Source organism: Rhagoletis pomonella, unplaced genomic scaffold, assembly GCF_013731165.1.
Source record: "Rhagoletis pomonella isolate Grant_MI unplaced genomic scaffold, Rhpom_1.0 Rhpom_scaffold_00015, whole genome shotgun sequence".
In the NCBI taxonomy this organism is placed as follows: Eukaryota; Metazoa; Arthropoda; class Insecta; order Diptera; family Tephritidae; genus Rhagoletis; species Rhagoletis pomonella.
In genome coordinates this window covers 934,108-959,291 of record NW_023458569.1, presented here as the reverse complement: position 1 = coordinate 959,291, position 25,184 = coordinate 934,108, and the positions used below count along the sequence as shown (strand labels likewise).

The 25,184-nt window shown below is 37.6% G+C and overlaps 2 protein-coding genes across 4 annotated transcripts in view; both read right to left on the bottom strand.

Annotated features, from left to right (window-relative positions):
* Positions 1–25,184, bottom strand: part of LOC118749364 — a 910,564-nt gene that overhangs the window by 370,136 nt on the left and 515,244 nt on the right. For 2 of the 3 annotated variants that reach the window (XM_036484158.1, XM_036484159.1), the window contains exon 2: positions 21,396–21,661. In XM_036484158.1, coding sequence (XP_036340051.1) covers positions 21,396–21,661 — 266 coding nt within the window. Of the gene's footprint in view, positions 1–21,395; positions 21,662–25,184 lie in introns of those variants that run through there. The other variant, XM_036484160.1, reaches the window with a different exon arrangement.
* LOC118749361 lies at positions 12,177–15,031 on the bottom strand. The gene is made up of 2 exons (XM_036484155.1): positions 14,825–15,031; positions 12,177–14,752 (listed from the first exon to the last, which is right to left on the bottom strand). The coding sequence occupies exon 2, from the start codon at positions 14,246–14,248 to the stop codon at positions 12,746–12,748; it is 1,503 nt and encodes a 500-aa protein (XP_036340048.1). The 5' UTR covers positions 14,249–14,752; positions 14,825–15,031; the 3' UTR covers positions 12,177–12,745.

The window sequence follows — 25,184 nt, the reverse complement described above, 5'->3', positions numbered from 1 at the left end:
CACACAAACAGTCAGAGCATACGCGTCTTGGCACCCACGTCACTGTTGACAGTTACAAGTTTGAAAAAGAAGACGACTTCGTTTATTTGGGAACCAGCATTAACACCAATAATAATGTCAGCCTTGAAATCCAACGTAGAATTACTCTTGCCACCAAGTGCTACTTTGGACTGAGTAGGCAATTCAGGAGTAAAGTTCTCTCTCGACGTACGAAAACCACGCTCTTTAAGTCACTCATCATGCCCGTGCTGGTATATGGCGCAGAAGCATGGACAATGACAACATCCGATGAGGCGGCTCTTGGGGTGTTTGAGAGAAAGATTTTGTGGAAGATTTACGGTACTTTACGCGTTGGCGACGGCGAGTACCGCAGACGATGGAACGATGAGCTGTATGAGCTTTACAACGATATGAACATAGTGCAGCGAATTAAAATACAGCGGCTCCGCTGGCTTGGTCATGTCGTTCGAATTGACACCGACGCTCCAGCTCTGAAAGTATTCAACTCGGAACCCGCTGGTGGTAGCAGAGGAAGAGGGAGGCCTCCACTGCGATGGAAATATCAGGCGTAGAAGGACTTGGCTTCACTTGGCGTTTCCAATTGGCGTCAGTTGGCACAGAGGAGAAACGACTGTCGTGCTTTGCTGAACTCGGCCAAAATCGCTTAGGCGGTTACAGCGCCAAAAAAGAAGAAGAAAAGAGCACAAAACTTCTTCAAGGGATTACTCCACGGAGTATCTACCTCTCGTAAATACAGCCTGATAAACTCCCTGTAGGGATAATGATCGGTAAACTCGATCAATCAGCTGGTTTAGAGACACGAGTTGGGCCGGTACTGCATTACGAAGGAGCATTTCACAAGTATGTACTCCAATATCGGCCAAATGGACCACATGGTACAACGATTTTCGCAGGGTAGTCAATAAGCTGATAAAAGTTTGTGTGTTGTGTGCTCGTTTATGGCTGGAATTACCTTTCTCCATAGGTGGTAACAATAGATCGCAGGGCATCGTCTATTGCTTAGTACCTACCTGATAAAACGGTAATGGTAAAGTGTGACCATTTGCCTTTGATCTCTGCGTGTGTGATAACGATTTATAAGGCCCAAGGAGGTAATTTTGAGAGATCTTATACGCTCAGCAGCTTATTACATCACGTAAAAAAAAAAATTGAAAATTTTATCATGGTCGAAGAGAAATAGTATCCACAATTGAGGTGCAAGCTGAATTTCAAAGGCTGCATCTTGCATCGACTTGAAACAATTGAAAAAGGATTACATATACGATTTTAGCATCATCGTCGAATTTCCTAATTCTTTCAGAGAACACTTTAGATTTGTAATCTACCATAACACACATGCTGCAGCCCGCATTGTTACTCCACAAATAGAAATCAATGCACAGCAACTGGAATCAATGTCTATTCAAATATCTAAGGTGGGAGAAATATGTTCTTGTGAAAGCAGATTGGACCACGAGAGAACAACCGAAAATAAATTAAATCAACCAGAAAATAAAATTATTGAATTCATCTACGAATTTTAATAAAATACACATCAGTAGTATCGCCGATCCTTAAAAAAGACTACAATAAAATTCCGACGATTTTAAGTGGGAATTTTAATGTGAATTATGCGTTGACATCAAATTAAATTTAAAAATGTCCGGCGGTCGCACCGAATCGACAACACGATCAAAAACAATCATTAATAATGTATTTCAAAGATATAGTGATCACATCTCAACCAAAGCATTTATTTCACATTTAGTTACCATAAGCCAATCGTCTCTTTTGTAGAAATTCGAACATGAGTCTAAATAATAATAAAATGAGAAATTAAAAAATTGAAAACGAAAAATTATAAGAACTTATCAACTTCGAGCCAATATTACAACAAAAAATCGCATTCGTCTCATTCTCTCGTAATTCAGTTTTATGAAGGTTTCACTTCTACTGGGTGTGCACTAGAGGTTTACGCCGACAGGCCTTGCGGCGGCGGCGACGCCGGCGCGTCTGGAAACGCCGGCGCTACTGCCCATGAGGTAGATTCCAAAGAGCCATGAGGCTACTAATCTTATCATGTCATCTCATCAGCGTTAGGCATTCACCATGCCAATCCAAATTATAATTCTATTTAATTTATTCATTGAACTAGTTTTAAATTTAAATTACGATGGACGAACAGAAGAAGGTCTGTCTGGTCTATGTTCTCTACACCCTGCAGGAAATGTATCTAACTATAAGCTAACTTTAAGTTGATTAGGAAGGAGCTAAAAGTCACTTATTATCTCTATATATTTTCTTTGACGAAAGCTAACTTTATTTCCATGGCGATGGCCGTGAAATAGTCGGGTGGTTTACCTCTGCATTAGATGTAACTAACTTGTAACTAACTACTTTTGGACATAAAATATCAATAGGAAAAACAAAATATTTTTTATCTTTTTTTATTTATTTTTATTTTTATTTACTTTATTACATTTCATATTTGTTTGCATATTCTGCTGTAGGTGGTCCCATATTCGAACTCCGTCAGACATAACTTCAAAATGATAATATGAAATTTCGATCTTCCTTTTACTTGTCCTAAACGCGTTTGTCCAAACGCGTTTAAAGAAAACAATCTCCTTCATTACTCCTGCATTACTTGTCTACTAGTTTCAAGCTAGCCTTTTGTAGCTAACTACAAGTTAATTATTTTATAGAAATCCCACAAAAAAGCTGACTGCAACTTGGTTGTTTTTTATCAATTGATAATTTTTTTCTGCAGGACAGATCCGTATGTACTATTTAAAATTAAAGAAATAAAAAATTTTAAAAGTTAAGTTATTGGGATAATTTATGTCGCTATCAATAAATTTTTGCAATAATCTTATCAACCGTTATGTTAAATTACAGAGTTCAAACGATTTTTTGCGGATTTCATATTGAAAACAAGGTTGGGCAACTTTTTTCCAAAAGTTTAACCCATCAACTCGAACAGAACGGGTCTTTTTGACCCATTGTTTAAAAAAATGGCTTATAGATGGTTAAGATGTCCACTAAAATATTAGGCGTCAAATTTTTCTAAGGAGAACCGAATGTAATGAAAAATAATACTATTTTTTCCAAAAAAGGGCAACTTTAACCCTTTGTAGAAAACGTTGTGATGCGAGGGAGCAAAACCTTCCTAGGGTTTGACCACCATTAACGAAAGCTAACGTAATTTTTACACAGTCACCTAGTACTTGTATACGTATGTGGGACCCCAGAATAAAATAACTTACGAATGTAAAAATTAGCAAAAAAAGGGTGTTCTCTTTATTTAAAGTCTGTTTAAAATAAAAAAATATAAAAATACTCAGGAAAATCAACTTGTCTTTGTTTTATCTCTAATAATTGAGGAGTTCTATGGAATGAGTTAGATGAACAGAAGCTTTCTGAGATATTGACGTTAAAGTTTTTGATGTGTTATAACGTTAGATTACCAGTATTCGACCTAATTTAACTGTAATAAACGCTTTCGATCGAAAAATATGTTACCTATGTTTTTTCTGAGTTACGCTCTTTTTGGAAAAATAAAGGAGATCATATTCTTGTCCAGTGGCCCAAATTATGCAAAAAAAACTCCTTTAAAAGTAACTTTCATTTCGTAAAATTGTGTTTTTAAACGAGTAGTATTTAGTTCCTTCAAACGATGTATTTCAATGTATGTACATACAACATGAAAATTTTGTACAAAATTCCTTAGGCGCCGAACGCCGCCGCCGCCGCCGCACAGTGGTCCAATGTGCAAAGCTAGGGTATTTTAATTAAATTTTTTGTTTGTAATTTTCAATAAAATTTTTATCAAATATGCAAGAATATTGTCTACTTAAGAGTAAATAGAACTTTGTTTGAAAAAATTTGGCTACATATAAACATAACGGTATCCAAAAGTCATAGTAAGCAATAAGTGAAAAATGAAATTGTGCATGCAACGAAAACTGAGTATTTTTAAGGCTCAATAACTTGTTTAAAGAAACGTTGTTTTAACTTCATTTGATTCTCCGTCATTGTTTTAAGTAAGAAAATTCAGGAAATGTAAAAATTATTACCGAAGTGGATGCATATTTTCTTGGAGCTGATAAAGTTTTAATCTTTTTGGTGAGTACCAAATTATTATTATTATTTTTTTTTGTAGAAGACATCTTTCTTATATGGCGGAATATAGATCACTTACTATGCTTATTCTCTCAATTGATGTATACACTAATAGAATCCACACAACACACACATCCACACTGTGGCACCCATACATTTATTTTCAATTTTCAAAATGAGTCCTAAAATTTCAAGACAGGAAATTTTTTATCTTTGGCTGTCGACCCCTAAAAATGAAAGACTTGATGGAATAATGGATTTTGTACCAGGGAATATCAGTTTAGGATGTAGTAATAGAATCAAATTTTTTAAATTAAAAAGTGGACAAAAGTTTTCCGAAAAAGTTAGCGGTTTGTTACTGCAAGTAAAGATTGGCTCGAATTTGAAATAGACTTGTCACAATTTGTGTGTTCTGAGTTTGGTAAGCCGACATTTTCTGCTGGTAGGCCAGCTAAATATTTTGAAGATTGTTGCCAAAAAGTTAAAATGAAGAAAGCTAATGAGCTTTCGAAAGTTATCGAACCAGATGTATTTCTTTTTGGCCACTGAACTAAAAATGAGATCTTGAGCTACGCTACTTAATGAGCTTTTAAGTGCTTCTCCAGAAAGAGGTACTGCTATTAAGAAGGTCATATTGGCAAAGAAGAGTCCTAAAGGTATTTCGCCTGAAGAAGCTCTCGCACTAATAACACCGGCACACAAAAAAAAAATAGTGTGATGTGCATTTGACCGGACCTACCTATGGTTGTGTATTTCGACCCGCAGAATCCGAATTTGAATTCAGTTCAGTTCGAGAAAACTTCAAAAAATCGTTTTTTATTGCCGACTTTCACTATTTTTACGTTTTTTTTTTGAAGTTTTCTCGAAATCTGGGAGGTATATTGGCCAAACTGACTTCAAGTTCGAATTCTGCGGGTCGAAGTACATAATCATAGGTAGGTCCAGTCAAATGCACATCACACTAATTTTTTTTTTGTGTGCCGGTGTATTCGACACAAGCTTATGAAAGCATCGGTATCGTTTACTTACTGTGGGCCATTTTCTAATGTACGCAGTAAAGTTGCCTTTACTAACTGGCAGATAAATTGTTCCTCAGTTTACAGTGTTTTGGTTTTCTTATCTTACCGGTAAAAATAAATTTGTTATTCCGTAGAGTGAAAATTCACTACATTTCCGAGAGTGAAACTTCACTACATTCGTCAAATAATTTCAAAGGTTGGCAATGCAACATAAGCAAATATAGAGCAAGAGCATTTTTTTTCGATATCAAGTAGGAATGATTAGAAAAAAATAGTTGTACAGAATTGTGAAGATAGAAACTCTCATAGTTAGAACCTATAGGGCCGCATCTGTCATGTATATAAATTTTAGACTGGGACAGGTGTGGAAATACTACTTTCACACTAATAAATGCAAATAGTTGCAAACAAATTTCGAAATTTGAGATTTTGACATTTCTTCTTCACTAATAAACACAAATACAATATCACATAGAAAATGAATGCTACTTACATACCTTTGCCTTGCAAATCTATCACAAACATAAAGTAAACATATCTCTATAAAACAATGGCAAGCAAAATAGCAATAAGTCCACATCATGAAATTGAACAACACACGTGAGCGTTTTTCTGACAAGAACAATTAATTACTTATCTTTGAACAATAATCATGCAAAAATTTTATCTAATTCATAGGAATGAGAGAATTGGTTGTCATTTTCAATATTTATAATACAAAAATTCAATATCGACTTTTGTCCAGCTAGCTTGTGCATCGATGTGAAAAGTCAGAAGCGCTAACCACTGACCTATTCACCTCCCATAAACTCTTGTTGCTAATCCATTTCCTTATTCAACCTACAGCTATCAAGTGCAGCTTATTCGCCGATAGTTAAACTAGTCAGCGCCGAAGTCTACAAAAATAAGTCTGATGAGGAGATGTGGTGATCTCCGAAATAGCAGTTATAGGCTGGTATTGTCACTTGCGATGCGAATGAAAATATAGGCGAATTTCGCCGCCTCGAATTGTGAGATGCGAGTGGCGAAAATGAATTTCTTGTACTGCCACTAGCGAAAATTCGACATTCGCTTCGCCAAAGCTGTCAAAATTTGTCGACTGTTTATTTTGTTCGCGTTTGAAAATGAAAAGGACGTCAGTAAATTTTAATCTTGTTTATTAAATTTTATTTAATAAAATCTAATTTTCAGAACAAAACGGACAACAACGCAGCATTGGTTAGCATAGTGGAAAATAATCCAGATGTCGCAAGAGGGATGGGGAGTTTCGGTTCCACAAAGAAGAGCAGGGCAGAGCTGTGGGAGAAGTTCGCTACCGAACTTAACGCCATTGGTCCTCCAATACGTAGCGGACGCGAGTGGAACAAGGTAAGAACTGAATTAATTTGTGTGTCTGTAGTTACTTACATATGTACTATTTAGGTTTGGTTAGACTACAAACTTAAGCTGAAAAAAAAATTGCCACAAACCGACGCGAAAATGTGACCACAGGAGGAGGACGCACGCAGCAAAGTTTAACTCCACTAGAGCGAACGGTCGATGAGCTGATCCACCTGCAGGAAGCAGTGAACCCTACAGGCTCTTCATTTGGCACCAACGTGGCAGAAACTACGGTGAGTGCTAATTAATTAGATGCAGAAGAGCCCCTGGGCGAACAAGCTCCACAAGAAGTGGATTCCGCACCGGGATCATCAACTCCCCGGCCTAGAATGACTGTTGAGGATCGAGAATCCATTAGAATCCAAGCATTGGAGAAGCAGTCCGAAATCCAAGATACCCTTTGCGAAAAAATTTCAAACATTGAAAAAAAAACTCCACGAAGTCGCTAGGTATACAAGGAAGACGTACGAATTAAAAAAAGAACTAAATTTATTAAAACTGAAGGAAGAAAGGAAGAAGGCAGGAAGTTTTAAAAAGAGAAGAAAACATAAAGAAAATATGGAAATGAAACTAAAGGAATTAGAACTAAAAACATTAAAATACAGCCAAAAGTAGGTTGGAATATTCTTATGACCTACTTTTGGTTATATTTTAATGTTTAGTTAGTTCCCAATCATTTAGTTTCATTTCATTCTTATCTGTAAGTTACTGAAATTGTGATTTTTTATTTTAATTTCCAAAACATGTGATGAACTTATTTTAAGTTTAACAATCTTGAAGTACTGAATTTAATTTGTGATTTTTTATTAATTCTAAGTATATTTTATTAAATGACTGAATTTAATTTGTGATTTTTTATTAATTCTATGTATATTTTATGAAATTACTGAATTTAAGTTGTGATTTTTAATTAGTTAAAAGCATAGAAATAATTTTGTTTAATTTAACCTGTGTGTAATAAAAAATTCAAAAGCATGAAATTAAATAAAAAGAACACAAAGTAAATTGTTTTGAAATTATTCAATAAAACGGACTACAATTCATTTTACAACAAAGCATCAGCTATTTGTCTTCGGCGATGATCCCCTGGTGTATCATTGGCATCTTCATTAAATGGTTCCGAAGATACAATGGCGTCAATAAAAATTTCAGCTTCATCTGGATCACTAATTCTAAATTTCTTACAGATATTGTGGAAAGCGCAGCATATGTTTATAATCGAAGTTACTTTAGCAGGATCTTAGCGCATTTTTCGATCACTCACGAGGCATCTGAAGCGACATTTCAAAACCCCGATCGTACGTTCAACGACGTTTCTAGCATTCGCGTGCTTCTTATTAAAAATTGACTACCTAGTTCCAGAGTCTGCATGGCGGAAGGGTGTTTGTTGCTGGCACAATAGCAACGTTAAAGCGACGTACAAGGTGGCGGCTAACGATGTGGTTCGAAATAGAAACACGGATATATTAGGAACGCACTTTAATGAAAATTGTATATTTATACGGTTTTATACAATCGTTATCTTAAGTCTGATTGGGAGTGGTTTTAATATCTGTAAATGAAATTAATTAAGGTAATATTCACCAGCAGATTATATGTATGTCTTACTTATCCGTGTCCTCATACGTCTCTGAAATGGCGAACGGCTACATACAGATCAGTTCGTCCAAATCAACGACGTTTACACGTGCGAGGCATGGTTGCAATTTAACGTACAAAGATATTTCGTATTTCGGGATTTCTTATAGTAGGATTGTAATAGAGCAACAACTAATTCTTAAGGTCTAAACAGTAACATTCTGCCCCCCGTGGTTCGAGTCGGGATCGAGAGAAGCACCAATCACGTCAAGAACTGCTATCTTGGATGCTGGTCGTCGTAGGTTTCCGGAAGCCGTCTTCACTAGGACCGATCGGACTTGACCATCAGCGGCTGGCTGAGCTTCAACTACTATACCTCGTTTCCACTGACCGCGGCTTTCATTGTCGTCGCATACTATGACTACGTCCCCAATGCTTATTGGCTTCACCCTTTTATGCCATTTGGTTCTGCGAGTCAGAGTTGGAAGATACTCCAACATCCAACGTTTCCAAAACGTTTGCTTTAATTGCTGCGTTATTTGCCACTGCTTCCGTAGACACCCTCTTTCGGGGACGGCAGCAGTTTGCACGAAGTTGGGGCAACCCAAAAGAAAATGATTCGGCGTGAGAGGGTCTGCGTCTGTGCTCTCAATCGGTACATGGGTTAAAGGACGCGAGTTTACTAAGTTCTCTGCCTCTATTAATAAACTCTGTAAAGTCTCGATCTGTGGCGCGCGTTCCTTTAAAGTGAACGACAGAACTTTCTTGACGGCACGTACCATCCTTTCCCATATGCCACCTGCAGAGGTATTCGCTGGAGTGTTGAAAATCCACTCAACGCCTTGACGATTACATTCGGTTGCTATGCCTTGCTCAACATTCAGCCATTCCACTTTGCTGGCACCGACAAAGTTCGTGCCTCTGTCACTTCTGATTCGAACCGGTACACCTCTTCGATTAATAAAATTTTTAAGAACAATAATGGTAGCGTCTGCTGAAATGTTCTTACAAAATTGACAGTCCACTTTGACCGACCTCAGTAGACGGCGTACACTCGGGATCCAAAATTTGTAACGTATTGAGCAGAATGTTGCCTCAAAATTATGGTGATAATGTAGTTCATGAAAATGTTTAACAATGAGTCGTGAAAGAGCGTGACCCTTTGGCAAAATTATAGGCCTTTTTGTAGCTGTCGGAATGCATTCTGCGTAGTCAATGCGTCCGCCAAGTCGCATTACACCGTCATCGTCTATAATAGGATTCAATTTGTATAGCGGGCTAGCTTTATTTACCGGCAACCCACTTTGTAAGACCTTTATTTCGTCAAAGAATTCCGTCTCTTGCACTAATCTACAAATTAATGTCTCAGCAGTTTTTATATCGGGCGCGTTTAATAATTTTGGGACGACATGTCTTTTGTCACGAAATATTCTAACAGCGTGCAGGACCCAGCTCATGACTTTGAGGAATTTGTAGTAATTTGAATGTTTGTGAAAGTGAATATACTCTTCAACTTTGTTTATTGAATACAGCTGCTTAAAACGCACTTCTTCTTCGCATCCGTCTGGTCTTAGATCGCCGGGCATGGCGGGCCACTCGTCTTTACTTAACTTTAAAAAGGGTGGGCCATTCAACCACTTACCGTTTATGTCGAACGCCTTAATGCGGGTAGCGTCGTCGGCAGGATTATATTTGCCGGGTACCCACCTCCACTGAGATGCGTCGGATGATTGCAGGATTTCTGTTATCCGGTGTGCTACAAACTGTTTGTAGCGCCTTGCGTCCGACCTCACCCACTGGACAACTGTTTTCGAATCGGACCAGAACGTCACTGAAGTTGGCTTAACATCGTGACTGTTGACGACTGCTTCCTTCAATCGTACTCCGAGTACAGCTGATTGGAGTTCCATCCTTGGAATGGAGATCGGTTTCAATGGACTGCATCGTGACCTTCCAGCGACAAACGACACTACGGTAGAACCCTCGTGGGTGATGCGTCAGAATGCTACAGCTGCGAATGCAAGTTCACTCGCATCCACAAAAACATGTAGTTCCACGTCTGCATCTGGCTCAAGAAACTTCGGGTTGTAACACCTTGGCATCTGGAAACATTCAATACAGTTCAAGCTTCTGTACCAATCCAACCATTTGTCGTAAATATCATCAGGGATTGGCTCGTGCCAATCAACGTTACGTTGCCACAGTCTTTGCATTAGTATTTTGGCACGCAGCACAACATTGCAGAGAAACCCGAGCGGATCAAAGATTGACGTAAAGACGCTCAATATTTCGCCTTTTGTTGGCCGTCTAGTACCGTCGAGGATTGAGGTTGACACTTTGGCGAAAAGTAACTTGAAAAAAAGATAATCTTTTGTCGGGTTCCAGTGCATACCGAGCACCTTCTCTGATGCGAATTCAGTTCGACACGGATTGTGAATTAGCGGTAACCGCGGTTGAGCATTACTGGCTACAGCTTCCATAAGCTCGCTTGAATTAGAAATTATTCCTCGTAACTCAAACCCTGCGCTGCCATGAATACCTATCACCTGTTTTGTTACGTTGACGCCCTCTTCGACTGTATGAAAAGTGTCCATGTAGTCGTCAACATAATGGCGATCGACTATAGCGTTTACTGCTCTCGGCGAGCAATCTTGAAATTTGTATGCATGCAAATTCTTAATGAATTGCGCTGAACACGGAGAACTGACTGATCCAAAAATCATAGCGCACATCACGTAAACATCAGGCTGCTTGAGTCTATCGCCCCCTCACCAAAGGAAGCGCTGCGAGTTCTCATCCTCATGGCGGATGAGAATGCGGTGGAACATCTCGCGGATGTCTCCACATACTCCGACTCGACCCTGTCGGAACTTAAACAGTATTGACATGGGCGGTTTCGGCTGGTATTCGTCTGGTCCTTTCATGAGCGCACTATTTAAACTCATGTCGTGTGCTTTTGCTGCTGCATCGAATACCAATCTACGCTTATTGCCTTTGTTAGGATTACATATAGCAAAATGTGGTAGATACCACGTACGTTGGTCCGTGCAACTTGCTTCGAATGACGTAAGCTGCCTCGCGTAGCCCTTTTCCGCATACTCTTTAATTTTGTTGTTGTACCACTCTGCATACTCAGAGTCCTTGGCCATCTTTGGTTCAACTTGTTCAAGTCGCTTCACTGCCATAGAAAAACTTTCAGGAAATTCAACGTCTTCACTACGCCACAGCAGGCCAGTTTCATATCTTCCGGACTTCAATTTTGTAGTCACTTCTAGTAACTTTTGCGCTCTTTTATCTGCTTCTGATTTTATTATTGGCAATTGCTTTATCTCGAAGTTCTCGGCAGAAAAGTATTCTGCTATTTGTTTGTTCACTTCGTACGCCTTGCACATCTCTATATCTACATGACAAATAGTGCCATCGCTAGCAGATTCTTCGTTCGATCCAAACACAGTCCAACCCAAATTTGTTTTGTGGACAGCAAAACCATCGTCGAAATTCATCATGAACCAAAAATACAAGATCACCTAATCAAAGAAGCAAGAAAAAAGTATATTTCTGAGTGTTTTTGACATCTGCCTAAGAATGAAAACAAACAAAGAAAACGAAAAAGGCGCGGTGATTGAGTGCGATTAAATCGGTATTTATTATAAAATATACAAAGTGAAACTTGATGACAATTAGCAAAAAAAGTTCATAAAATATGGTTTTCATGATTGAAAGTGTTTTACAATCGCATATCATTACCACGGGTCGATTTTTCAATGCCACCGTTCTGGCCACAAACGTGCACCCACTTTTCACGCAAATTTACGCCTTTTGGCAAACCAAACATACGCACAAACTTGTTCCGACCACACAGCACTTTATTTTATATCATAAATATGTAATAAACCAAAATTTATAATTAAAATCGCTGCAGAAAACACATTCAATCGCTAAAAAATCACTACGAAGAGGTAGAAGACGATGTAAACAAACCCGAAAAACGTCAAAAAACGCTACGAAAACTTTTTTCTGAAAATCGATTACAAATACAACGATGGCTGATTAGGTGATCTGTAGTCGTTGGTTCATGGAAATTCATTGCTTTAATTGTTCGCGTTAAGTTCGAGTGCGGCAATCCAATAAGAATTTGCGGCACAGCGTTGTTGTAATCACTAATGCAAATGTCTTTCAGTTCTGTATGCTGTTGCGTGAACTCGCGCAACCTCAACGTCTGCTGCGGCAGATACCGCTGTTTCGTTGTGCGCACACCACTCATGTGATGAAATTCTGCTGCTTCAACGTCGCCGGCAATTTCAAGTGATACTTGCCGCGAATGTTCGCTAGTTGTGTGGTTGCCGATCCACTTCAAACGAAGCATGTCGGTTTTGACTTTCAACCCGATTGCGTTAGCTACTTTCTCCTCTAGCAGTGATATCTTCGCTCCTTCGTCAATGAAGGCGACAACGTTTATCTCCCCTTTCGGACCTTTTAGTTTGACGGGCAAATACTTCAATAGTGTCTGACTGCACTGTTTATATTGTTTAGCCGAGTTCTGTTGCACAGTTTGATAGCCACTTACTGTGGCAACGGCTGTGCTCTCAAGAGCAGTGTTGCCCTTTGAATCTTCATGTCCCTTATGGAGTAATCGGTTGTGGAACTTATTGCATGATAAAAACAAACAAACAGCAGAAGCATAATCGATTTATTTTGACAAAATTCCAACGACTAGCATAATCGATATCTTTAAACTTGTGGCACTGATACAGCTGATGGCTTTGTTTAGACATTGCACACATATTCTCAATATTGATGGCAGTCATTACTGGCTTTGATGAAGCTTTAACTTTATTGCTAACCTGTTCATTTCCTGCATTCTTTGGAGGCATGACATCGATGCACATAGACACGTAAGTAGCAATTTGCTGCAACCAATTGCAGAAATCACGCACAGTGGGATAAGGAATTTGCAAAGTAAATATATGACGATACCATTCTTCTCTCTTGTTCACTGCCAGCTTGCACACAAGTTCCTCAAGAAGAGTCGGATTATTGAGATGCGGTATGGCTCCGGAATTTTCCAGGAACGCTGTTAAATTAGATACTATAGCACTGAGGTTGAGGATTTCAGTTATTCGTCCTCCGGTTACTGCAGGAAACGATCGAACTTTTGCTATTTGACTGCGGATTAATAACTCCGGTCGGCCGTAATGAAATTCGAGAGTTTTCATCGCAGCCTCTACACTATTTGGGTGGATAAGCAACGATTCCACCTGCTGTCGGGCTCTACCTTTTAACGCCTTCTGCAAGCGTAACAAATTTTCTACATTTGTGTAAAAATACATGTTGGTGGTTTCCTTGAAGGCGACAGAAAACATAGGCCATTCCTCGGGCGAACCGTGGAATTCAGGCAAATCTAATATTTTTCGTGTTTGTGTTTGTGAATAGCAACCGGGGGTCCAAGTTGGATGGGTGCCATTCATCACGGAGGCAGCTGATACATTCGGCATATAAACGTGTGGCAAATTAGATGTACTTACTGTTGAAGTTGTGGCACTTCTGTTGATTGACGGAAAACCTGTACTTTGGTGAGCGGTTGCGAAGTTCTGGCTAGACTGCATTGGAGAATAATTTGTGGTATAGTTACCATAGACTGGATACAAGCCAGTGGCGTTGACAGAAGTGGCGTTGGCATAGTTTACGCCGGCAAAGGTTACGATGGCCCTTTCGTGGGCCGAGGTAGCGCTAGTTAAGTCGCTGGCAGCACTAAGATTAGTTTCAAGGCAACTTGAGGCGACGGCTGTTGAGCGGCTAGTAACGATAGGGCTGGGTATTGTAGGTTCGACATTTTTGAAGCTGGCGGTAGTAGCTTCGGCAGCATTAACGTCGATAGATTGACGATTCATTTTTTCCTTTAAGCAGAGCTTATCTTGCTCCGCTGCGGCAAGCGACTTCTGCAGCATTTTAATCTGTTCGCGCAGATCTGCCAATGTGCTGTCTTGTTGCATAATGGTGCAGTCAGTTTCGTCGCCACTGTTCGAACAATTCTCGTCGGCCATGTTGACTTCGCGAATGTTCGATGTGACTATCCGACTTCGCAAATGGTAGCGTTGTTCTTCTTCGGAAGTTTCTCGGTTGCCACGTGGCAAGTCCAATGATTTCATAGATAATCGCCGTGCGAATATTTAGAGAAATCACAGCATAAATATTAAAAGAATGTTGCTGGCACAATAGCAACGTTAAAGCGACGTACAAAGTGGCGGCTAACGATGTGGTTCGAAATAGAAACACGGATATATTAGGAACGCACTTTAATGAAAATTGTATATTTATACGATTTTATACAATCGTTATCTTAAGTCTGATTGGGAGTGGTTTTAATATCTGTAAATGAAATTAATTAAGGTAATATTCACCAGCAGATTATATGTATGTCTTACTTATCCGTGTCCTCGTACGTCTCTGAAATGGCGAACGGCTACATACAGATCAGTTCGTCCAAATCAACGACGTTTACACGTGCGAGGCATGGTTGCAATTTAACGTACAAAGATATTTCGTATTTCGGGATTTCTTATAGTAGGATTGTAATAGAGCAACAATTAATTCTTAAGGTTTAAACAGTAACAGTGTTAGTAAATAAGGGCTAAGCGGGTATCCGGAATCACCTATAAATAAGTAGTTTTTGTTTTAAAATGTATTTACATTAATTTTGTGCCGATGTAACAAATTTAAAGTACCTAAATAAATAGAGTTATGATCGCCACTTTGATGCACATTCTCCAAATAAGTCTTTAATGAACTATTGTTCCACACGAAAGAATCATGTGTAGAACCAGCATATCTAGCATCCGGATATTCATGTCATGATCGCAAGCCTTTAATATACAATTTGTTTATCAGGGTTGCTGTATTAATTTCTTAAAAACTTACAAGCATAGCATTTATAACGGGTGATTTTTTTGAGGTTAGGATTTTCATGCATTAGTATTTGACAGATCACGTGGGATTTCAGACATGGTGTCAAAGAGAAAGATGCTCAGTATGCTTTGAAATTTCATCATGAATAGACTTACTAACGAGCAACGCTTGCAAATCATTGAATTTTATTACCAAAATCAGTGTTCGGTTCGAAATGTGTTTCGCGCTTTACGTCCGATTTATGGTCTACATAATCGACCAAGTGAGCAAACAATTAATGCGATTGTGACCAAGTTTCGCACTCAGTTTACTTTATTGGACATTAAACCAACCACACGAATGCGTACAGTGCGTACAGAAGAGAATATTGCGTCTGTTTCTGAGAGTGTTGCTGAAGACCGTGAAATGTCGATTCGTCGCCGTTCGCAGCAATTGGGTTTGTGTTATTCGACCACATGGAAGATTTTACGCAAAGATCTTGGTGTAAAACCGTATAAAATACAGCTCGTGCAAGAACTGAAGCCGAACGATCTGCCACAACGTCGAATTTTCAGTGAATGGGCCCTAGAAAAGTTGGCAGAAAATCCGCTTTTTTATCGACAAATTTTGTTCAGCGATGAGGCTCATTTCTGGTTGAATGGCTTCGTAAATAAGCAAAATTGCCGCATTTGGAGTGAAGAGCAACCAGAAGCCGTTCAAGAACTGCCCATGCATCCCGAAAAATGCACTGTTTGGTGTGGTTTGTACGCTGGTGGAATCATTGGACCGTATTTTTTTCAAAGATGCTGTTGGACGCAACGTTACGGTGAATGGCGATCGCTATCGTTCGATGCTAACAAACTTTTTGTTGCCAAAAATGGAAGAACTGAACTTGGTTGACATGTGGTTTCAACAAGGTGGCGCTACATGCCACACAGCTCGCGATTCTATGGCCATTTTGAGGGAAAACTTCGGAGAACAATTCATCTCAAGAAATGGACCGGTAAGTTGGCCACCAAGATCATGCGATTTGACGCCTTTAGACTATTTTTTGTGGGGCTACGTCAAGTCTAAAGTCTACAGAAATAAGCCAGCAACTATTCCAGCTTTGGAAGACAACATTTCCGAAGAAATTCGGGCTATTCCGGCCGAAATGCTCGAAAAAGTTGCCCAAAATTGGACTTTCCGAATGGACCACCTAAGACGCAGCCGCGGTCAACATTTAAATGAAATTATCTTCAAAAAGTAAATGTCATGGACCAATCTAACGTTTCAAATAAAGAACCGATGAGATTTTGCAAATTTTATGCGTTTTTTTAAAAAAAAAGTTATCAAGCTCTTAAAAAATCACCCGTTACTAAAAAAGCCTTTTCTATGTAGATAGAGGTGTCTATTTGCAGTGGGGGCATAAATCGCAATATGTGTTCCGTCAACACAGCCAATCACGTTGGGTATTCCTGATCTGGAGAAAAATTTGTTCCTTGCCTGTTGCTTCTCTTCTTCTGTTATTTCTGTGATTATCGAAGCACTGCAAATTTCTCTTTCTAAAATGGGCAGTACCTCCTTCAAAATGAGCGAAACTGTAGGTTGCGCAAGACCCAATTTAAATTCATTTCCTACAGCTTGCTGATAACTGCCATGCGCAAAAAATCTCAGTGCGCAACACAATTTTAGCATTGGCGTTACAGATGAGGACAGGCGGCAATTAAATTTGTCCTTGATTTTGTCCAGCACATACATAAAAGCGTCCTTGCTTAGCCGAAAATTCGCTATAAATCTATAAATACATATACAGTATATTTTGCTTAGCTGCACATCCTTCTTTGTACGAAAAACTTGTGCACTTAACCGAAAAAGGTACTTAAGCGAATTTTCTTTACTACTTCAATGAGGAAGGTACCCGAATCCCTATGAAACCAAGTAATGGAGGAGCACTTACCACGTAGAAATTAGTGCCAGAGCAATTTTTACCGAATGGTATCTAATTATCTATATAACTACATAAATTGATAGCCATTTTCGTTGTTCTGCGAGATGAGCAAAATAAATAAAAGCTTGTAAAATTAGGTAATTGTAGGTCCAATGCAGGTAAACGTAATACTTTCTTTGATAATTGATACTAGTTGCACAATTTTTAAGGCAGGTATCGCCAATGTGCAGGTATGTTGAATGCATCTATCGGAGCAGTTTACTTACAAATGTTACAAATAACGCCCCTGATGCGCATTTTGGGGTAGGTATCTTAAAGGTGCACTTAAGCATAAAGGCAGCAAAGCAAAATATACTGTACATATATGCATACATTTTTCATGTTTCATTGAATAACCTATTTGCACTGGATACTTACACTGTGGACGGCAGCTCCATAGGATTAGAGTAATCCTTACTAATATTATAAATCCGAAAGTGAGTTTGTTTGTTTGCTTTGCTTTCACGCCTTGACCACTCAACCGATCATCATGAAATTTTGTATACTGCTGTCATTTAGCCCAACTTAAAATATAGGATAAATTTAATCTCGATTAGACAAGGGGGCGTGGCACCTCCCATACAAACGGAATTTTTCATACAGCATTTCTCAGGAAATATTTTTGATATATTACTGGAACTTGATACGGAGATATATAAAATCATTATCCACTCACGGATGAGGGCTGAATATATTTTTTAAAGGGTTGCCACCTGTTTGAAAAGTAAAATTTAAATTGCTTATGCGCAACCTATCTGAAGAATTAAAATGTGGTTGTCTAACGAAATATTGTTAAAAATCCTTTGGTTTGAGAGTTTTGAATAATATTTAAGTCTTTCACAAGGGTTGCCACATTTTTAAAAACTAAATTCAATTATTTAAATTTAAATATTACAGTACAGCGCAATGGTTCTGGTGGTTGATTTATCGGTGGTGACTTGAAATTTACCACTCTGCAACTCAACCCTGGTGTCTCAGAATGAAGCTTTAACGCATAATAATACTGGCATATCACGTCCATTGGGCCAATCGTAACACATAAGAGTTCGATATACTCAACGGCGCAACAGGTCGATTTAATTTGACATTCACGGCACCTTTTCTAACTTGGTGTTTATTCGTAATGACTCCAGCGCTATCTGGCAGCCCTTTTTGGCAATAGTATTGCCTTTACCGTTACCAATAAATATTTTGAAGTGGATAATAAATAAAAAATTTAGTTATAACTTCACTACAGCGCCAACTGGCGGGTAAAGTTTTGAAACTACGCTCTCCAGAGAGCCACTCAAAAGTACACAATAAACTTCGTTAAAATCGGTCCGGGCATTTAGAAGGATTTCACTCACCAACACACAGACACAAGAATTATATATAAACTTTTTTGCGGCGCCATGACCCCTTGAGTATAAGATTGATTTCATATATTACCGTACCAAGTTCCAGTATTCTACAGTATATTATTCAACACTTCCAGAGATATGCAGTATGAAAAAATCGGTTTGTATGGGAAGTGCCACGCCCCTTCATATATTAAAATTTTTAGCCTATAACCATCCTTGGGACGTGTGAAGCAGGTATCCGAAATTAAAAAAAAATCGGTTCGGCCGTTCTCGAGCTTTGCGAACACATAAAAAACGGCTTTCAAAATATATATTGTTGTAGAAGATTGGTATGAATCTAAATGGGTTTGAATGAATGAAAAAGGTTGCCAACTGTTTGAAAATTTAAATTCAAACTACTCAATGATTTAAATGAATTCAGTTCAATTTGAATTCAATTGAAATAGTCTTGAAAGGGCTTAATTTCAAAACTACATGTAAGAGGTTTCCATCTGTTTAAAATCTCAAATTGAGTTCAGGGGATAAGTTAATTGAAAAAGTATGACAAGTGAGAAGTTTAGGAACGTTTTAGTTTGAAAATATTTTGAAGCTGGTTAAACAAATTTTAAACCTCCTGTTTTTTAATTGAGTTTTCTTGAAATAAATTTTACTCAATGTATCACGTAGAAATTTCATACACTCAGCGAAGCGGGTGAGGGCGATCTAGTCTCTAATAAAACGCCGCTGACGAACAAGGTTAGCTCGCGGTTCAACATTATAACTATGCTCAAAATATAAATCTACGTTATAAAACATTTTGCTTTTTAAATTTTAGTTTGTAATAACAAGGAATTCGAAGTATAAATGACAGAAACGTCAAATGAGGATGAAGTCATTTAATTTGTTTGAATGGCAACGACGCATGTTCGGCGAAAAAGTTCATTCGCCACTCACAATGCAAATTTTAGGTGTGTTCGCCAAACCGTTCGCTTCGCCAAATTTATTCGCTTCGCAAGTGACAATACCAGCCATAACTTCTACCGCTTAGAGTTTGTTGCTTTTCCATTTCCACACACAAATCGTGGTGTAAAGCTCAATAGCACTATTGAAATAAAAGTATTTAACTTGGTGTTGGTTCGAGACGAGCGAATAGCGACTGAGTCATAAGAGTCAAAAGATGGGCGGTCCCCCGTCGCAAAGGTCGGACGAGGTAGGCGGGAAATGTTTAGAGGCAACTCTGCATCTGCAAGGCACATAGCATAGGGCTGCCAGATATCTCTGTTGCCAAACCGGGACACTTAAGGGGGGGCAGAGGCCTCTCGCTGCCTTCCCCTTCGTTTCGACAAAAATTACGTACGAAAGGATGTAGTAAAATTTTATTTTGACAAAAAAAAACATAAAAACATGAGATCATTACAATGTACACCAGCAAAACAAAACAATTTATCACAACTAAAGTACAGAGAATTTTCCACAATGCATGTACCTTTTTTGTTCCTTATAAAAATACAGTTTATACTAAATACATCAGAAAACATAAAAATAAAATTTCTAAACTTTGTGCAAAACTCGGGAAAATGCAATAATTTTGCATACAAATTCGCAACTTTCTATTCAGACTTTTTTATAAAAATTTTGAAAATGAAGTTTTGCAGCCCATAAAAATTTAGTTGATTTTTGGTATTGTTTTTACTGAGAGTTTCTTCCATACAAACTATGTTCGACATTTTTTTGTATGCGGAAGACACTGTCAGCAAAAAATCAACGAAATTTTCTGGTAACTTCAGACTTGCACTTTACTAATTGGCTCAAAAGCTACATTTTCAAAATTTTTCTAAAAGATCTGATTAGAAATTGTAATTATATTATAATTATAAGTAATCTAGGTTTCACGAAAGAAAAAAAATTAAATACAAGGTCAGGATCAGTAATTTGTTTCGTTGCTGTGAGCTTGTTTCAAAACTTCTGGCTATTGCGTAATATAATTGTAAAACTCTGTGCATGTCATTTTAACGTATTTAGGTACATACTTATATTAATCATCAACTATTGCTTGTGCAAAACGTGCTAAATTAAAAAAAAAAATCGCATATGAAAGAGCACCAACCCAACTCGTAATAAATTTAAGTATACAAATTTTAGTATTTAGTATAGAAATATTCAATTGGAATACGCCAATATTAAAATGAAGCGCTTTGCACTTAACGGATGCTTTTTCATAATTAAGTTAAAAAAATATATATTTAAATTCCATGCTGTCTGTAATGCGATTTGAACCCTGACGCTCTGGAAATTAGCAAATTGTGGCAAGCATCTTCGTGCACTCAGCTACAGCCAGACATGTAAATGTGCATTCAAATGTTCAGTTTGATTCAACACCACGTGTGCGTGGTATGAAAGTATTGTTTTTAAGTACGAACATTTCAAAACGATAATCAAATAAAAAATATTCATGTTTACTACGCGTTATTTCCCCCAGTAAATTCATAAAATTTTTCTTAATATTACAACGCGTTTTTTCTCTCAGTGTAGTCATTTTTATGCAAAATTTGTGCAATCAAATCGAAACCCGGGACATTTTAAGGTTGGACCGGGACACCGGGACAAATAGTCTAAAACCGGGACATGTCCGGGAAAACCGGGACGTCTGGCAGCCCTAACATAGCACGCAACGGCCAACCAACAAATTCTGACTTTTCCTTTTTATTATGGAGATTCGTTTTTCGCTTGCGCGTAAGATCTAACCTGATGTTAATTTGAAAAATACTTAACAATTAAATTTTATAAGCTCAAATAAAGTTTATTAAACAATATTAAAGAATCAAAACCTGTGCTGCTTTAATTTCAAACAGCTTCACAACTGAAACAAATTCTTTAATTAAACGTAAACATTAACAGCTGTTTAAGAATGCACAGTGTGGCCGACTGTCTTAACTTTTTTCAAATTTTCCCAGTAATTGGTTACAAATCGAACACCAAAAAAAACTTTGCAATAAGCGAAAGTTTAAGAACTGAGTTTTTGCCGCTAAAACTGAAAATAGTGCAGTGGTATAAATGATAAACAACCAACTACATCTATAATAAGTGTTAGTAAGTACCTTGTATGTTCAATGGAATACCAACCTTTAATTTCATATCACCATTCTGAAAGTGATGTTGCTCAACTCGAAATTGCAAGCCCAAAATGGTAGTTTCCAAGCCATCACGCCCAGAAATTATAGTATCATATTTTCGCAGAGCATGTGATTCAGCCGGTTCACCATTAACATACCAATAGAGTTCCACAGCAGGTTTTGAACGCCCATTTGTACAATTTATTCTGACCCAGTCACCAGTTGTATAGCGCGGCCGACAACCAGAAATTTTGGGCGGACCCTGATCGGGTAGAGCTGAAAGTAAACATTGGAAGGAGGGGAATTCTTTTACTGGGATTATATGTACAAATATTAAAGTGGGTCTGAAAACATTTTATTTTATTTCAATTAACCCATTAGAGTGGTTCAAAACCAGTAAAGTCGGAATTTTAACGTCCCCCTATGATTATTCTATCGAAAAAATATACCCCTATTTTGAAGTGAAACTTCTTTAGCGGCGGTTGGTTGGTTGGGAGTAAATTGGCAAATTCAACGGAAAGTGCACACGGAAATGGTGCATCGGAAATAGTGCAACGGAAATGGTTGGCGCTGAAACAAGAGTAATTTAACAAATACTTGCTTCTAAGAGGTTAAAGAATAACACTTAGAAAAAGACCAATACAAAAGTTGAAGTAAAGGTGAGTACAAACATAGATAAAGAAAAGGATAAAGGCAAAGGTAAAAATAAAAATAAAAAAATAAACAAACATGAGTAAAGATAAAGGCAAAAATGAAGACCAAGGTAAATATAAACACTTTACTTATATAAGGGCAAAGGTGAAAGGGAATATGTAGATGAAGGAAATGATTAACATAAAAGTAAAAACAAAGATAAATGCAAAAGAAGATGAGAATACCGATGAAAGTAAAGATGAAGAAAGATTAAAATAAAGGTAATTACAGGGAAAAGGATATAGACAGAAACACAGAGACTCAATCTGGGAACTATTTTGGGATTTTAGAAATTCTTGGGACTTATCGATGTAATAGTCGATTTTTTTTCGGTTTTGTTTTCGATATATTCATCGATTTTGTTACCGAAATTTTTATCGATTTTGTTATCGATATTTTCGGAACTTATCGATATAATCGATATTTTTATCGATTTTGTTATCAAAAATTTTTTCGATTTTGTTATCGACATTTTCGGAGCTTATCGATATAATAATAGATATTTTTTGTAGATTTTGCTATCGATATTTTTATCGATTTTTATCGAGTATTTATCGACTTTGTTATCGATTATTTGTTGATTTTTTAATCGATTTTGTTTTCGATATTTTTATCGATTTTGTTATCGCTATTGTTATCGATTATTTATCGGTTTTGTTATCAATATTGTTATCGATTACTTAGCGATTTTGTCATCGGTTTTCTTATCGATCTAGAGATCTAGATAGAAAAAAGAAAAAAATATAACCTTAAGCAAAAGCATGTATGTATATTGGTTATGGACAAAATAGATATGTAACGTAAGTTTCACTTCTCCAGTGTGGGCCAGGCGCACTTCCTTTTTTTTATTTTGAAATCAAAAAACATTTAGGGAGTGCTCAAAGCGCTCAAAATTGTCCATGTTTTTTATATGGGGGAGAAACAACTTTTCGTAGAAATGGTATACAATTCCTGCAAATCAATTATGCCTATTACGGTATCCGACGGATGCCATCCGCACGGATCTTATCCAATTCCAACTCTGATAGCAAGCTACCGTAAAGGATTAGACTCATGCGAGTCTCTTCAATCGGACTGGAATAGGCATGTACCCGACGGATGTCATTTGTACAAACTTTTCGCTTCTTACGACAGTTGGAATTGGAGTAGATCCGTGCGTATGGCATCCGTTGGATACCATAAAAGGCATGAATATTTTTCTATCGGAAAACTGTGGTTCTCAGCTCAATCAAGTTAGCGGCGCTGAAATGAAAAAATTAAGAAAAAATTTGTTCGTATTGTGCTCATTGTGAGCTAATTTCGGCCACTTTTCGTTTTTTTTTGCGCCCCGACCATTTGGTAAATAACTAAGACTTTGTTAAGTTAACCGTAACTTAGCAAAACATTCATTCAATGAAGTCTTTTTACTACTTATATGGGCTTATTTTATTGGGCTTTTTATGTACTTTCAAAATATTGCCCAGTAAACATCGAAAACCCGCTTGACGCCACGCTATCTGGCCCACTTCTTAAACTGTGGTCGAACACGGATAAATATATTTGAGGAACTACGTGCTATTTTTGGGCTTTTTAGAGTCACCAAAATAATTATAGGAACTCATCCAATTTCCGAGATAATTAAGACTTTGCTGGGTTAACCGTAACTTAGCACAACATCCATCCAGTGAAGATTTTGTACTACTTATCTGGGTTTATTATTTTGGGATTTTTATGCGCTTTGCTAATATTGCCCGCTGAACATTGAAATCGCTAAAATATATCGCCAAAAGTATTGCCCAGTAAACATTGAAAACTCGCTTGACGTCAAACACGGATAAATATTAATGGGAAATTACGTGCTCTTTTAGCGCTTTTTAGAGTCACCAAAATAATTATAGGAGCTCATCCAGTTTCCGAGATAATTAAGACTTTGCTGGGTTAACTGTAACTTAGCAAAACATCCATCCAGTGAATACTTTTTACTGCTTATCTGGGTTTATTATTTTATGCTTTTTATATACTTTGCTAATATTGCTCGTTGAACATTGAAAAATCGCTAAAAATATTGCCCAGTGTAGGGTTTGTATTTGTGTTATTACCTTTTATTGTACTGTGTTCATTTCAACTTTGTAATTTTGGAAATTTTAGATTTATGTGATTTTTGTGGTCAATCAAATAGAAAATTTTTATTATTCAAACTTTTCTCGAATTGTTAACAACGTAAAATAAAATTAATTTTGTTAACTTGTAATAATTAAATTTATTTAAGAATAAATACCTTTTTAAAACCCTACATTTGGCGATCATGCCAGGAGAAGATGTTGCCGTGTTTTAAAGCTAATCAAACTAATAACAAGCTAGCTTATAGAACCAACTAGCAGCCATAACAAAAGGGTGCTCCAGTTTAGTCAAGAGGAGGTTCCCTGTGCAACATCAATTATCTCCAAGCAATCGGTAAGCGAAACGCTGAACGACGCAAGCAGATAAAGCGTGCAACGAAACGCACCTTCTGCAACATAGAAACTGTAGTAGTAACGACGATTCCGCATTGACATTGATTAGAGCCACAAATATATCGGCATTGGAAACAGATTCCGCTTCTGAAACCACCAGCGGTGAAAGCGATCACCGTCGGCATCACAATTCCTGCGATATACGCGTGCCAACAACTTACTGCACACCAGCTAAACACCAGTTTTTTATCACCTCAGCACATCGTAGATCACTGTTGCGACTCACATCGCCAGCAACATTATTATCGTCACATTGACTGGTGCGCCATCAACAACAGCAATCCTTGCCATAGCAGGAGTCACAGCACTAACGGTTGCCATCGTAACAGCAGCGACTGTAACAACAAAAGCAACAACAGTGACTACCAAAGAAGAAGCAGTGCAACCACAACTGTCACAGTAACGCAAAAACAACAACTTGAACGTCAACAACTTTAACGAATGTCATAGAAGCATTGGTGAGCTGTATTATTCAAATTTTTTAGACTAGTATAACTTTGACACTATTTTTGTTAAAAATAAATAATTACAGCATTTAATTATTATTTATAAATATTACAACTTTTTGACATAATTGTAAACTTCCCTTTTCTGAGGTCTTTTATATTTGCTCA

Excerpts from the sequence above, each read along its gene's own strand:
- LOC118749361 (XM_036484155.1), bottom strand. The coding sequence starts at position 14,248 with ATGAAATCATTGGACTTGCCACGTGGCAACCGAGAAACTTCCGAAGAA.